Here is a 16838-nt window from a genome sequence, read left to right as displayed (position 1 = left end):
TGTTTGGTTATTATTTTTTTTTCTAAATCTTAGGACCATTTCTGAAGTTGTTACTACCAACATGGCTCCATATCACACATTCCTGCTATTTGATTGTTTACCTCCATCACAGATCCCTCTGAGCTGTAGAGAGCAGCCAGCACAGATTGCTGAAAATAGAGACAGTCAACAAATGAAACACAGATTTTCATCGCATATGTTGCATTGCTTTAAAAGCAACAACGGAATTCTGCCCCCCACCCCCCAAAAAAACAAAAAAACCCAACAACCAGTCTTTCATTGGAGACTGTGAGCCTCTTTTAAGAAGAATCTCGGAATAGCAAGTGGCTGGGGGGGTTATACATGATGAGAGTGAAACAGACAAACAGGCTTCCAATCGCAATGACATTTTGTGTCCCATGGAGGTGAGACACAATCCCACAGGATATCATTGACAAACACTTCTTGTTTCTACTCCCACTCTTAGCCTAGAAGTGGAAATGCATTATGAAACTTCATTCTATGACTCACGCTCGGGAGGTCTACTCCTTCTTTTAACCCTGCGTGTGCGTCATCACATCGATTATTCTACCTGATATACTCATATGTTCTCACCGAGGCCACTTGGAAAGAATTGTTGGTCCCGCGATGGTCCAGATCATGGCACAGGCAGGAGACAAAGAGAGCTAGAATCTCTATATCCCTAAAAAAAGAGAGGAGGAGAAATAGATTAAAAACAAGCAACAAGTGGCATCACCGTGAAGGCTTATTCAAGGTCAGGGTTGGAGACTCACTCGAGGTAGTTGCGCAGCCCAAGATTTTTGCAGAGCAGGTAGCAGAAGTGGGAGACAGAGAATGCGTGCATCCAATTGTGGTAGGGCGGGTCCCTGTAGCCTTTCTTGACCATTAGACAAAACCTATCCAAAGAAGTAAAACACAATATTCATTAAGAAATTCTCTTCTGATTAAAAACAGTACATATAAATCCTAGCCAAAATCTAGTGAAGTTTTAAATCTATCAGATATAATTTTGCATGAAGCATGATAGAAAATACATTATGGTTAGGTAAAAAAATAAAAAAAATAAAAAAAATCACACACTCTAAAAACAGTTGGGTCAAAAGCAACCCAATTATGGTGAAAAAATGGACTGGCCCATCCACATTATTGGTCAATCTGACCAAATTGTCTGGTTGTTTTATACAAAATGACCCAATTTTTGACCGAAAGTTGAGTCAAATTAACAAGAACAAGAACAACAGGAGGGCTGCTGTTCTCAAAAAACACATTTAGCCCTATGGTTGAATGGTGTCAAATGACCCCAAATATATTTGGAGGATTAAACCAAATAGCGGATCTGACCCAACTATTTGGGTTGTTATATACAAACTTATCCCTTTTTGTACAAAAATAAATAAATCCAGAATGTTGGTTCAAATATGCCCAAGTAGAGGATCTAAGTCAACTTTCAGGTTTGTTTTATACAAAATGACCCAATTTTTTACCCAAAGTTGGGTCTAAATAACCCAAGTTGAAGATCTGACCCAACTTTTTGGGTTGTTTTATACAAAATGGCCCAAATTTGTGTCAAGTTAGCCCAAGCAGAGGATCTGACCCAACTTTCTGGGTTGTTTTATACAAAATTAACTTCTTCTTCTTCTTCTTCTTCTTCTTCTTCTTCTTCTTCTTCTTCTCATTCTTCTTCTTCTTCTTCTTCTTCTCATTCTTCTTCTTTGTTTTGGTACAAATCAATGCATAATGTCGGGTCTGGAATATCTGAGCCAACTTTCTGGGTTGTTTTATACAAAAGGACCCAATGTTTGACCCAAATTTGTGTCAAATTAGCCCAAGCAGAGGATCTGACCGAACTTTCCGAGTTGTTTTATACAAAAGACCCAATTTTTGACCCAAAGTTGGGTCTAATTAACCCAAATAGAGGATCTGACCCAAATTCCTGGGTTGTTTTATTGAAGATGACCCAATTTTTGACCCAAAGGTGGGTCACACTGACCCAAGAAGAGGACCTGACCCAATTTTCTGGGTTGTTTGATCCAAAATGACCCAATTTTTTACTCAAAGTTGGGTCAAATTGACCAAAGTAGAGGATCTGTCCATTTTTGACCCATAATTGGGTTATTTTTGACCCAACTGTTTGGTGCATAGTGTGTCAAGTGCTGCAAGATATTACTGCATTTGGAGTGCAGACCTGGCAAGAGTCTGACGGTCGAGCTTGTACATGTTGATGAAGCCCATGTCTTCAAACATGCTGAGGACACACTGCAGGAACACACAGGAAAAAAAATTGCTGTACAATCATCCATTCACTTCTTTCATACATTTTGCCCCATACAGGTGATTATTCTTCATGTAGTGCCTCTGCTTACCAAAGGTGTGGTCTCATCAGGTAGCGAGCGCGGCGTGTAGGTGAACTCAGCAAAGCAGGGATGGATCATCTTTACCGGCTCAATCCCGACTACCAGCAGTTTGCTCACCTCGTCCTCTGAAAGCTGTAGCATACACACACTGAATGATGTTACGTCAAAAGCTACAAGATTCAAACTCATTCCCATGTGAGTGAGACTGAGTGCCATGAAATTTAAGTGTACCTTCATGTGGTACTTCATCATTTCATTGGCCAGGTGAGATCTGAATTGAGCTTCATGGACCTTCTTGTAGAGCAACGACTAAGGACAAACAGTTACAGAAATTGCTGAGGGATACATTTAAAAAAAAATAGTAGTAGTAATAGTAATAGTAATACCCCAAATATATCACAACAGCAATACGGTGAGAATTAATAAATTGTGAAAACATTCTTCTTGAGGGGACATCCAGCTGAGAGTAAACAATACACTCACATTTAGATGGCTAAATCACCTATCAAACAAGCAGTCATTAACATTCACACACTGGAAGAGTTTTTAATATTAAGGTGGAAAACTTAATTTATTTCAATAATATGAAACTCAGACTGTAGGAATTACATTTGTTGAATTGAACTACTGAAATAAAGGAAATTTTTAACAATATTCTAATTTATGGCGGCATGGTGGCCCACTGGGTAGCACGTCTGACTCAGAAGTCGGGGTGATGTAACAATAATGTTCTATTCAATAAAAAACACTCACAAATTGTTGCTTGCATGGGTAGTCTTTCCCTACTAATCCTTACTATCGCAAACATTCTCGTCAACATAATCTTTGTCAACTACATCAGATTGAGTTTAATGGGCTTGCAGCAGCCCCACAAAGCCTCTGCACTACAACATAAAAGCTGCTTGCTTCTATCACGTACTGGAATCTCCTCAAATTTCCCTGGAGACTTTCGTTCTCTCTCTACTCCGACTCGACTCAGCATTTTTCTCCCTCTGAGCTGATTCTGGTTTGTCAGACAATATCGACTTTCTCAGGTGCACTAAGTACTCATCTGCAGCCATGATCAAGGTGAAGGTGTAACTACTGTGAAGTTATTTTCAACAACACAATCAATCAAAGAGGATCTGAGCAATTACAAATAATTTCATTTCTAATAACAGTTGAATAAATAGATGGATGAATGAGAAGAGACTTACATGGGCAATACTGATACCACAGTAGATTGAAAAAGCTGTAGCCAGATCCTCATCAAAGCGGTTGAACCACGGCCCGTTCATTTTATTCACCAACTCAGCAACCCCGATCACCTCTGGGGAATATTGAGGGGGATTACAAATAGATGAAAGTCAGGTAATGAACATGCATGGCCATAGGTGAGCAGGATGGTTACTAATGAAGACGAATATAAGGAAGAACATGAGAGTGACAGAAAGACAGCATTGCAAAATCATTGTATCTCCCACAATGCATGGAAACTGTACAGACTTCATCATCTTGTCAAAAGCCTTTCCAGAAGCTTTTTATCTTTCGGTTCCATATTGTCTGTTTTAAATTCCTCTAGGTGTTCTGCTCTGTTGCAATTTTGCCCAGTAAACAAGTGGACGATGGGTATTATTTGGACCTAACCACCTGCACCCGCAAAAACAAATTCCAACTCTGAGATTCAAGATTCAAACCTACAAGGGATTCAACAAGACAGTCTATCCAGGCCAGCGATGGGCAACTACACACCGAGTGGCCCCTTAATCTTTATTTACTCGCAATGTATTTCATTTTATTTGTGGTTCAGAAGCCACAAATTCATTTACTTGCGGATTATTTTTCAATATATATTTTTATTTTTTTGGGGGGGAGCAAACCCCTATTTTTTTGTGGAAAATGTATAGTAGAGGTTTACATTGTTTTCCCCCAATGCATTTCAATGGTCATCAATTATATGTGGCATTCCATTGCATACTTTTAAGTTGTAAAATCACCAGTAACCTCTAGAAGGCAGAGATGTATTAATTATGCTTATATCGGGTCTTATAGTGCCCTATATTACAAGGTGAGTGGGCCTAAAAATGATTTATGGATTTGGAATTAAATGCAGATAGAGCTGATTTTTGTATACAAACAAACAAAAAAAATGCACAAAATGGGTTCTCACAGTTTTGTGCTATCCATAATGGTCATTTTTCATGCACAGTACTTTGCATGTGCTAGGGGGATCACAGTATGTGGTTATTTTTTGATTGATAAAACCCTTTGTTGAAGGCTTTTATACATGAATTGAGAAATGTCTTCTGAAAAATGAAATGCACTAAGAGGACATACTTTCACATATAATTCAAAATGGCCTTTTTGTGATACATCATATATCTGGTTTGGAAGTGCATGGTCCCTGTATCTGTATCTGGCCTGTTCCAGTATCACTGATGAAAAAATTGTGACTCTCTCCATCATTTAAGTTACCCATCCCAGATCTTGGCTTTCCCCTCGGACTAACATGAGGCAGTTAATAATAGAAAACCTATTCAGTCAGTATGGAAAAGATTATCACCTTTCCAAATTGCTGGCATAGCTATCCTGTAAGTGCGACTGTGAAGGAGAATTCCAAGTCACATCTCAAGAGAAAACATTACCGTTGGTCTCATCTTTGATGGGGAAGCAGAGGATGTTGCGAGTCCTGAAACCGGTACTGTCATCCACACCACGGTAAAAAAGAGGATGGGAGTAGGCGTCCTTAATATTTAGGATTTGACCTGTGGTCGCCACATGGCCTGCGATACCCTGATCTGCTGGGATACGGAATTCCTTCTGCACACATACACACGTGAAAACCTGTGTTACATTTCTTCCACAGTTCTCAGCCATTTCCATTCTGCATGCAGCAACAAGGTTTAAAGTGTCGAGGGTTGTCAGCAAACACAAACAGAATTTAAGTGATTTGATCATTAACATGAAACCATCTTTTTTTTCTCCATGTGACCCATGTTATAGGTCACATTAACGAGGGAAAAAAGTGTTGAAACCTGGCAATTGAACAAGGGGGTGTAGACTTTTTATATCTAGAGCAGGATTTACCAATTTTGGTCCACGAGGTCCGGAGTCTTGCAGGTTTTAGACGTTTCCGCCTACTAGCACACCTGATTCATATACCGGTAATTAGCTCATCAGCATGCCTGATAACGATCCTGATCTTTAGTAAGGGTGTGTTGGAAGGCGGAAACATCTAAAACCTGCAGGACTCTGGACCTCGAGGGCCAGAATTGGTGAACCCTGATCTAGAGTTTAGTATTCCAGGAGTGCCCAGCCAGTCGAACACGGTCTACTGGTAGACCACGAGGGGTATTGGGATCGGTTTAGTATGTGTGTGTATATGAGTTTTTTCTGTTATATATCTAAAATGTATTTTTTTATTAAAGAAAGACACAGATCATATTTTTACGTTAGTATATAACCTCACTTCCTCTCCATTAAAATACAGTGATGAGCTATGTCGGTGATCAGGAATTTAGCTCACTGGAAGCATTCTGTGCTCCCAAACCGGAGACATGGTCGTGACATTGTTCAATCAATTCCCGAGTTGGGTGAATACACTGCAGATACACATACCTGCTGCCAAAATTGGATGAATGTGTATCTCCATAAGCCCCGGTGAAAAAATAGTTGGGCACTCCTAAATACATTTAATTTAATCAAATTCAATTAAATGCAAAAGTCACTTCAACTTTCAATGATTTAAGTCAACAAATAGAAAAAAACAAAGTGTATATAGTAACTGTGAGTTTGAAAACGGCAACAGATTGAGACATACTGTACCTCTTCGTCACTAACCACACCGCCGTCAAACACTTTGGCCACCAACTCGTGGCTATGGCGATCCAGCAGGAACACTGAACATCTGAAAGACACACACACACACACACACAGAGCTGCAGAGCCGCCAAAATGACATTTATTTCGTTTCATCCCAGGTCATTTTGAACCCTCATTAAACGAGGCAAGATAGCATTTTGCAAAAGAGAGATGAAGACATTCACACTATTCCCCCACACAGTGACTTACATCTCTGCACCGCTGAGGTTCCTGGCCTCCACTATAATTTCCTGTAAGAGCACTGACACATCATCTGAAAGTATAAAAGAAAGGCAGGATGAGAGGAAATAAAAATAAAACGGGAGGGAAATTACTGCAATTACAGGGCTAGATAAATAAAGACAGAACCACGAGTAACGATGATTCATTTGTACAAGCTGATAAGCTCTATTGTTAATCGTGCTGTATGCAAAGAGGTGGCATTTGTTTCACAGACCGATGGATCGAATGCACTGTAGCAGCAATCATGACAGCTCAGCAAAGACAGATTGTACTGACGCTGCTTACTGTTAAAGACGCATGAAGTGTTGGAGCCCTTCACTTTTAATGCCCTTGTCATTTTTTGGCTCCCGGTGTAATCACCTTTGGCCACTTTAATGTTTTCTTCCATTACATGCACCATGTGTTTCATTAAGCGATAACCTATATACCGGTCATTAACTTGAAATGTTGTGCAATGTCCTCTGTCACTTGCAGACAAGATACAGAAAAGAAAGGAAGGCAAAGCAACATCATACCCAAGTGTGTGAAGAGGTTCTTGGCCACTTGCAAGAGTGCCTACGTGGTGAAAAAGCACACATAAAAAGCTCTTTAGATGGACTGCTAATGTATATTAATGCATGCAAACGAGGCATGGGCACATTACCTGGCACTCTACTTTCAGTTTCTGTTCCTTCTGGAAGGCCAAAGTTGAGGTGAGAACCGTTGAAGTGTAGCAGAAACAGTGCTGGATGGCGTGCTCATCTGCCTCGGTGTGTCTGTGGGGGCATGGGAGAACTGGTCTTACTGTACATTTACTACATCCAGTAAAGAGGATAAACAGAGATGAATAAAAAAAAACCCCTGACATTTAGAAACCTAGCAATGCTCAGTTTTTCTATATTGCAATAAAGTTGTTAAGTCAACAGTATGATTATTTTTTGTGGTTCTAAATGTACAGTATGTTGGTATTGTTAACAGACAGTGGGCACTGGAGAAAATACTTACTAGTGTAAACTGAGTAGTAAGTATTCTTCCATATCCAGTCATGTTATGGTACTAAACATGTTAGCAAATGATGTGCTGACAGATTCTGACCTCTGAGATCATTGCATGCAGTTGTCTCTTGTTGTCTAGAGAGGGCAGTGGCACATTATCGGGCAAATGTAAGTTTTAAAGACTAGCTCCAGGGCTTTCTTGCCCTTAGCTGAGCCTCGTGGGAAACCTGCGAAGGAGGCAGGAATCATATCCAGCCTAGAACAGGCCTCTGAACAAGTGAAATGAAGTTTACTCCCATAATAGACACAAGCCCTCTGTGACTGACGTGCTTGAGTCTCTCTCTCTCTTATATTATTATTATTATTATTTTTTAAGTGTATTACTGCCTTGTTTTTCCTTGCCACCAGAGAAAATAGCCTTGAAGTACAGGGAAAGGTTTGAAGGCCAGCAGGACTCTGCTTCCAAAGACCAGAAGTCGCAGCTGCACACCGAGTACACGTCCCACAAAGAAAATGGCACACAAGGAGAACATCATAAACGTACACAGTAAACGTGCATGCTGCAGCACTCCCGGAGGTTTTCTAAGGCTTGTGAATCTCTCTTTGTAATTCTTTCAAAAGAAAAACTCACAACCAAGGTTGGTCTGCAACACCAATTACACTCTAAAATCTTGCAGACCTGCTACAATATGACATTTAGACCTTACAAGCTCATGTACTGTATATTGATTATAAAGACACCATTTCAAATATCATCCTCATCGCACTCTGCACTTGTGCCTAAAGACAAGTGTGTACATGTGTTGTTAGCAAATTTGCAGTTAGAAGAACAGAGCGAAGTGGAGATGTCGATATAGATGGCAGATCCGACATAGGAAGAAGTCAGATTCCTACCAATTACACGTACGCACACAAAAAGTGAGCCCACATATCACCCAGCTTGATACTGTCCATTCATGTGGGCTGTGCAGTGCATCATGCTGGTTAGGGGGATTAATAGAAGCAGTAGCGAAAATGTCAATGGAAAGAATGGTTGGTCTGCTTGCCATCCGAGTAAGGTCGAAAATTCTGAAAAATGTCCAAATGGGCAACTTTCCATAGGAATATTGGTGAATATATGGCACTTTACAGGAATTTAGAGCAATTAAAGATAACTCACCCCCCATCCATCCATCCATTTTCTTGACCGCTTATTCCTCACAAGGGTCGCGGGGGAAATCCCCCCCCCCCACCAAATTATTGACAATAATATGTTCTATGCAGCCCCACTAGTCTAAATACGGTATTCTGGTTAATACTTAATACTGTGTTAGTGGAATATGAGTTAAGCAGCAAAATCCAGCATTTTTTATCCATCTCAGGGAGCGGCCATTTTGCCACTTGCTATCGACTGAAGATGACATCACAGTTACGCAGGGCTCGGGTAACAACCAATCACAGCTCAGCTTCCGAAAACAGGTGAGCTGTGATTGGTCGTTGCCTGAGCACTGAATAACTGTGACGTCATCTTCAGTCGACAGCAAGTAAGTGGCAAAATGGCCGCCCCCTGGAGATGGATAAAAACGGCTGGATTTTGCTTCATAACTCATATTCCACAAATTTAATATTAATCAGAATGTCATGGTTAGACTAGTAAGGTCAACATATTATTGTCAAGAAATGTTTAAGCTTTATTTCCCCTTTTAAAAGTAAAAGATTTCGAGCTACAAAGGAGAATTTATAAATCTGCCTATGCCATATATTCCCAACCTCTCTATCTATTCCTTTTCTGTAGCCCTTTTCCTCATTAAGGAGGCGGGTGAGCTGAATTACAATTAGAGTAATTATCTTTAATTAAAATCTTGAGCCAATCTTGAGTGAGTCAAACATACCTCCGTCCCCCCTGCTTGTTGAAGGCGCATGCCAGAGCCACCACTTGGCCCGTAGCCCTGCTCACAACTGGGACACACAGCATGGAGGAGATCTCACAGCCCAACATACTGGACAGCTGCCTGCGCTCCTCCTGACAGGCGACAGGGAGATTTCATCAGTGCGAACACTGAATGAACACGGAAAGTGATAGACAGACAGTTGCAAAGAGATTATTTCCCTTACAGCGCTGATATCTTGAAGGGTAATTGACTTCTTCTTCTCGACAACCTGACCAAAACGTCCAAACATCAGCTGTACACAGGAGGGAACATTGTGAAAGGTTAGCTAGTCAGATCAATAATTAAGTATTAAAGCAGAAGAAATGTGTTGCCAAAATTACATCATGAGATTTCACACATCCCTAATTAACTGGCCTCACCGGGAAACTGATCTCCTCCTCCAGAACTTTGTCTCCAACTACCTAAAGGTCACACAAATATGGGGTCACAGGATATCACAGGGTTTTAATAGTGATGAATAATTATTTCAAACTAATTATGAACAGGCAGCTGTTTACATCACATATTTACTTTTCTGAACGTACCTGGCAGAAGAGCTGGTGGTTGTCCTCAGACACGAGTAGCAGACAACAACACTGTGACTGTGTCTGCTGCTGCAGCTATGTAAGGACAGAAACACATGAGAAATATTGATATGGACTCACGTGGCAATGTGTTTGATCGACCCATAAAACATAAAACACATGATCAGATTCAATTTGCCAGCCTTACTGATTTTCCTCTTCCTACTGTATAATGGTCATTTGATAGTATGCTCCAATAAGACAGTCAGTTAAAAAATAAAAAATAAAAAAAAGAGAGAGCTATTGCGAGTTCCCGGGTTGTCATAATTTGTTGTAATACAAAGACCTAACGAGGTTGCAGACCGTATTTTGGGTACACATGTACATCAGTGCACATACTGTATGTGTGCACATCCACCCACACGCTCCGGTATCATAATAGCGGTTCTTCTTCACACTCCTGTAATCCAAAGAGTTGGCTGCAGGACAAGATTTAAATGCCAGCCACAGCCAACACACTCATCCCCCATTAACACACAAGCGTACAAACGTGCACGCACAGTAAATACATTGCTGTACCCGCATATAATGAGGCCCTTAACCCCATGTACTCAAATACTTTAATCCAGTGAGAAGCTCCACCCACTGAATAGATCATTATTTGGAAGGAATCATTTTCTGCTAATTTTTCTTTATATTGCTGGCAGTGGGCCAAAACCTTCCAAGTCACAAATTGGCACGTTTCATATTTTTTTCAAAAATATATACTTTTGGTCAGTCCACACGTGTGGGTGTCATTGTTACAAATTATTGACCAAGCTAAAGTATTGAAAATGGCTTGTTCTCATTGATGATAAAACGTTAATGGTAGATTTTTTTTTATTTTTATTTTTTATTTTTTTTGTGGGGCTACCTGAAAAGTGGAGGTACAAGGTTTTGGCCTGACACCAGCGGTATGCTTCTTGTTCATCTCTTATATATATTTTTTTAAATGCCCAAATAACCAGGTAAACCAAATCTGTTCATATTCTTCCACTCCCGGTTTTTCACACCACTACACCCCCCCCCCCCCCCCTTTTTCGGACATATTATTACAAAAATAAATAATAAATAATAAATTTACTAGATTACAACATCCAAAAAGAAAAAGGGCTGACAGGTGAACCCAGGGCTTATTCAAATTATACTTTAGATTGCTTATGTGACTTTCTCCACACAAGTCCAAGTATAAAACTCATTTAAATACTGTAAAATACAGTCAATAACACTCATAAATTAAAAAAAAAAAATCACACGTCCATGTTTATAATTCATTTAAATGACTGTAAAATCCCATGAATGACACTCATTTTTTACTTAAAAAAATAAATCCACACAAGTTGACGGATAACACGGGCTGAGGGCTGAGCGGATGTCACCAAAAGTTAAAATATGGATGATGTCACTAACATGTATAATGTGAACCTGTGCCATGTATTAACAAATGAATGCAACGATGCATTGATTGTTTGAGATAATCGCTATGTCACACAAAACTGGTATGTCACACAACACTAGTCTGAAATGTCTTTGGTGTAATTGTCAACTTCATTAGCGTTTAAACATGCCCCATAATTGGTAAATATACTTGTGAACCAGCAGCCAGCATTAAACACGACACATACACATACATCCATTTACGGTAACACAGTTGCATACACACAACACACACTCATCTGCCATAGCACACATACTTATATGGAGTACGGGAGTAAAGATTTTGGCCTGTCACTATGAGGTGGCAAGAAATGTGGTTTTGACATGCCACCATGAGATTGCAAGAGACGTGGTTTTAACATACCATGTATTTTGTTTGGAGTTTGGTTTGAATTTTTATATTAATCAGTATTGGTGTGGGGCATTATGAGTAAAAAGCTTTGAAGGGATTTTATTCACAAATGGGAAGTACAGTTTATTTTAAAGTCATGAATGTTTTGTCAGCATAGAAAATTGGACCTTGTCAACAAATGTGTTTTGCAAAGCTGTTAGGGTCGCATTTTTAAGAGGAACTGAAAAGAGGAAGTAAGCACCAGACATTTAGAACTCAGCAGTTCAAACTTTGGTACAGACTGACTGGAACACACTCATCTGTGCTTAGTCATGCTATGTTCAGCATCCCGAGGGTATAAATTGGCGGGGACGAAACGAAACTGGGCGTGCAAAAAAGATCGAGGCTCTCTCTGTCGAGAAGGGCATTTTCGTCTCTGCGCCCCATTTACCCCTATATGCTAGATGAGGAAGTAATTCTAACAATCAAAATAAGAGTAATTTGTGGTAGACACATTGTCTTGATTGGCTGTTAGAAGATAATAGTTCCCCTTGTTTTGATCAGTTTTATTAAATTAAACAGGGGTAGTAAATGGTAAACTTCCTCAATTATTTTCTTTGAGCTACTAGTTTAGCTCAAAGATAATTAGGCCCAGGTGGTTCATCACAGAATAGCTACCTGTCGTGACTACCCAGCAAAGGAATAATTCTTTTTCAAAGCTTTTGCCCTTCTTTTTGGTTTTTGATTTTTCTTTTCTTTTTATTTTTTTCTTGTTTCTTCAATTGATGATCTGGAGTAAGGAGCAACAAATTGTGAGTACATGTGATTCTGTTCTGTTTGAATTTATGATGTGAATCATTATTTTTTGTCATTAATCAACATATGTTCATTATTGCACAAATTTTGCTTTGCTATTGGTTTGAACACTGATCAAGTAATAAATCAAGAAAGACAAGAAGTAGTTTAGAGTTTTTATGTGTATGGTCACATTAATCATTGATTTCTTAAACCCAACCTTCACTTTCCTGCTTAAACACTTTTCTCTCACTATTTGAGTCATACTTAGAGATACCTTATTGAATAGATAATAGTTCCATCTACATGTCGGCTGCGTTCCCAAAAATTCCTGAAAGGTTATTTCGGCTTACATAAACAAATAAAAAAAGCCCTTACGGTTCTAACAAGGACAGTAAAACATATTTAGGTCATTCTAAGTGCAACCGATCATAAGGAAAGGAGCCGCTGTAAAAAGAGTGTGATTAGATTTTATATCCTTAAATCATCAAAGGTTACTCGTTAAGGGTGTAGTCTAATGGAAGCCGGGGCTGACACTCTAAAACTGGGGCGGTGAGAACCTAAACGAATCCTTTTCGACGCCAGCTTGAAGCGTCCCCGTCATCTCTGTAAATCCCGTGTTACTACGGTTTGAGATAAAAGGGGGGCCTTAACCCTTTGTAACGGAGAGTTGGCCAGGTAAGCAAGATCAGACACTTGACAAGAAAAAAATAAAAAGAAAAGAAAATGTGTTAATAACTCATTTAAATCACTGTGAAATTCCGTGAACGACACTCATTTTTTTTGCTAACAAAAAAACAAACTTTTTTTTTAAAAACTCCACACAAGTTACTGTTTATAACTCATTTAAATTACTATAAAATCCTGTGAATGACACTCATCTTTTTGCGAAAAAAAAAACCCCAACCCCCCCCAAAAAAAAAAAAAAAAAAATCCAAATCAATTATACATTTGTTTTAATAAGAAATTATAATTTTCTCATTATTTAGACATTTACCAGTAGGTATGGGTTGTAAAAAACAAACAATAAAATCATTGATTTTGGCCTATTGCACATTCCATTGACAACATAACTTATATGCTGCACATACTGCATTTAAAAGTACAACAATGAAAAGCAGCTACATACAAATTATCCACTCTGATAATAAAGGATACCAGCAAATCGGGTTACTGTATTACACACAAGTACAGAGAGGCAAAAACTGCTTTTTAAGGGTGATTTTGGGAGCAGGCGTATAAATACAGGTGCGTGTTAGTCAATGGATTTTCTTTCATCCATCTTTGTTTCACTACTCTGCATATGTAGGCATGGATGTGATCAGAAGGTTAACGACAACATTGGAAGTGTTATGATTACAAATTGTGGTGCAGATAGGAAGCAGACGCAGACGCTTTCCTTTCATGTTGGGCGGGTGTATTGTATGGATGTGGGAGTGTATAACTGATGTCAAGCACTTACATAGTTGATGACTTTGAGCTGGAGAGATGCTGCATCAAGGTCATAAAGCTCACCTAAGAGATAGGGCAGAGCGGGTGAGTGAAGACTGTAAAACAGAGAGGAGCGAGGGCAAAAAAAAAAGAATGTCCGAGTCAGGAACATGTACGCAATTGGACAGAAAGCAATCCCCGGAGAGATGCTTTGTGACAGACAGGTCAGGGAGCGGTGAACGCGAACCAGCAAACAGATACTGGAATAATGAAGACAAGACAAGTGAAGACGGCAAGGAAGGAGGAAGTGAAGGTTTGACAGAGAGGCGGCAAGACAAACTAAGAGGCTGGGAAGGAGACCCCAAGGCAACTCTCATTTGTTGTCAATTAGATACAAGTAAATAAAGCTGATGTATGCTTGTGTACCCGGGAGCTGCATTATCAAGTTCCATTATGCATGAGGTTATAAACATTGTCTTAGCAAAGCATTCCGTTTTCACCCTAGCTGCCACACATTCCCAATGCCAATGAGTCAATCTAAATTCATAGATGTCTTAATCAGCACGTCGCGCCCCATTAGCATGGCTCACCTTGCTCTTATGTGTGTGTGTTGACATACCACAAAGTTGGAGGATATTGCGGTCTAACTCGCTGTAGTCCTGGTCCGAGACATTGAGGTGCAGCAGTGCATTGTGGGACTGAATGGGTGAGGGGCTGAGTGGGGGCCTCTGGTAGGATGCCTGAACAAGCTGGACGCGGACGCATGCCACCGAGGCCTGCCATGTCATGCGTAAGAACAAAAACACATTCATGAGCGCGCAACGCTTATGACACCAATATCAAACGGTCGGTCAAAGATCGATGTGAGCGATATTAACTTTTTGATGAGATGGGGAAAATACTTTATGGGTTTATAAAGTATGTGTAAAGTTTAGGCTTGTTTATATGCAGAATGTGCATCAGAGGAAAAAATAAGAGCATACATGTTTTTCCAGCATGCTAAGATGCGCTTCATCCTGATCAGAGAGAGGACTGCAGCCCACCTGCAATACACATACACATTACACACACAAAAGGAAAGAACAACATCCAGTCCAATCTGACATCATTTTCCGGCAAACGTCGACATTTTATGTGACAATACAACCATTAGTCTTCATACTATGGATTTGCGGAAGCAAGGACTGACCAGTAAGACAGCAATGGCCTTGGTCCGCTCCTGGCTCAAGATAGGAATAACAACCGCTGAAAGAAAAAGGAAGAAAGGAAGCAAGCAAAGAAGGCAAGAGAGACAGAAGATAAGGCATCCATTTAAATTCACTCCTTTAAGCAACCTTTCATTTCCCCTGCATGTCCTTGCCTCACTCTTATTCTTTTTTTTTAATTTTTTTTATCCAATTTGTTTTTCCTGTTGTTGTTCCTAATAGAAAGGCGTGAATAGAACATGGAATATGAATTCAACAAGGACACACAATAAACGCCCTTGCACAACACTTATTAGCATCCTTGTAGAAAGGGCATCAGCATCAGCATATTATTAAAAGAAAAAGAAATATTCATGAAAGTGTAACTTTCTGGGCATGTGACTGGCGGAAAAATAACTCAAATTGTGTCCATCTATCCATTTTCTGTTTTTCGCTTATCCTCATGTTATTCATTAAAGGGAAAGTCAGCTCAAAAAGCTTCTTTACAATATGTACTGTGCACCCCCACTAGTGTAAATGGTATTTTGATGTTGCGTTGGTGGAATATGAATAAAGCAGCAAAATCGGCCCAATTTTATCCATCTTGGGGCAGCGGCCATGTTGCCACTTGCTGTCCAGTTAAAATGACACCACAGTTGCTCAGGGTTCAGGTAATGACCAATTACAGCTCAGCTTGCGAACGTCTCATACCTAAACTCAGAAAAATGGTGAGCCATGATTTGTCATTACCTGAGCCCTGAGCAACTGTGATGTCATTTGCTGTTAACAGCGAGTGGCAAAATGGCCCTGGGTGAAATTTTCTGCTTAACTCATATTCCACAAATGATACTAATAAGAATGCCATATTTAGACTAGTGGCGCATAGAACACAGTATTGTAAAGAAAATTTTTGGGTTAACGTCCCCATTAACTCATTCACTCGCAGCCATTTTAACTGAAGCAACCCCCTTCGCTCCTGGCTGTTTTACTGGATTTTGACTAATTTTGCAAAGCTCAAAGAATATTGTTTTCTATTGCTATGAAAACATGGAACCTACCAAAAGAAAGATTAGAATTTCTTTTTTTCACCAGGAAAAAAAAGTATATTGTTAGTATACTATATTTGTATCCGTTTCCATTTGGAAACAATTAGCATTAGACTATAGCTAAGTTTCATCATTATTCACAAACCTGTTGTAAAACATTGGGGAAAAGAGCTTGTTGCAACATGGCCTTGATTGATCTCTTATACTCTGCTGCCACCTGATGGCCGTTTTTTGTAATAACTGCCATTGCTTTGAGCGACCGCTTCAGGTCAGAAGCTGCATCAAAGCCTTCTGTATTCTTTAGCATAAAAAAAAAAGCCACACATAAAAAAACTGATGAATCCGTTATTGGGAGTGAAGGGCAAAGTATTAAAATACATATTTATACGTTTTTGGGTTTGAATGAGTTAATAACCCTTTAAATGAAACACTAATCTTTCTTATACAGAATATTACAAAAGTCCATCCCTGGACATGTATTATGTTATGCACAGTGCTTGCCAAATTTATGATACTACCACTACCTACTTGATGAACATCCAGCACAGAGTGCTTTAATGCACATTCTTTCAGTTTCAGTGAGCCCTTCTACCATTTTGACAGAAAAGAGTAATTTCAAATTGAATTCACCAGTCAGAAATTCATCACAAACATTCCTGTTCATTTAGGGAAACTGGAATACATCTTGCATTGGCTGGTGGTCTAATAAAAATATGAAGTTCTGTATCGC

General features: G+C 39.5%; 1 protein-coding gene across 3 annotated transcripts in view; it reads right to left on the bottom strand.

Annotated features, from left to right (window-relative positions):
- pde2a (phosphodiesterase 2A) overlaps window positions 1–16838 on the bottom strand; it is a 162549-nt gene that overhangs the window by 7518 nt on the left and 138193 nt on the right. For all 3 annotated transcript variants that reach the window (XM_077540310.1, XM_077540311.1, XM_077540312.1), the window contains exons 6-25: window positions 15068–15123; window positions 14862–14921; window positions 14498–14654; window positions 13910–13962; window positions 9867–9941; window positions 9702–9743; window positions 9506–9574; window positions 9283–9413; window positions 7081–7192; window positions 6953–6992; window positions 6405–6468; window positions 6159–6240; window positions 4979–5153; window positions 3551–3663; window positions 2586–2663; window positions 2364–2486; window positions 2186–2256; window positions 774–896; window positions 595–682; window positions 102–149 (exon numbers count right to left, since the gene is read on the bottom strand). In XM_077540310.1, coding sequence (XP_077396436.1) covers window positions 102–149; window positions 595–682; window positions 774–896; window positions 2186–2256; window positions 2364–2486; window positions 2586–2663; window positions 3551–3663; window positions 4979–5153; window positions 6159–6240; window positions 6405–6468; window positions 6953–6992; window positions 7081–7192; window positions 9283–9413; window positions 9506–9574; window positions 9702–9743; window positions 9867–9941; window positions 13910–13962; window positions 14498–14654; window positions 14862–14921; window positions 15068–15123 — 1760 coding nt within the window. The remainder of the gene's footprint in view (window positions 1–101; window positions 150–594; window positions 683–773; window positions 897–2185; window positions 2257–2363; window positions 2487–2585; window positions 2664–3550; window positions 3664–4978; window positions 5154–6158; window positions 6241–6404; window positions 6469–6952; window positions 6993–7080; window positions 7193–9282; window positions 9414–9505; window positions 9575–9701; window positions 9744–9866; window positions 9942–13909; window positions 13963–14497; window positions 14655–14861; window positions 14922–15067; window positions 15124–16838) is intronic.

The sequence above is a fragment of the Festucalex cinctus genome, chromosome 13, assembly GCF_051991245.1.
Source record: "Festucalex cinctus isolate MCC-2025b chromosome 13, RoL_Fcin_1.0, whole genome shotgun sequence".
NCBI lineage: Eukaryota > Metazoa > Chordata > Actinopteri > Syngnathiformes > Syngnathidae > Festucalex > Festucalex cinctus.
This window is presented reverse-complemented; position numbering and strand designations above follow the sequence as displayed.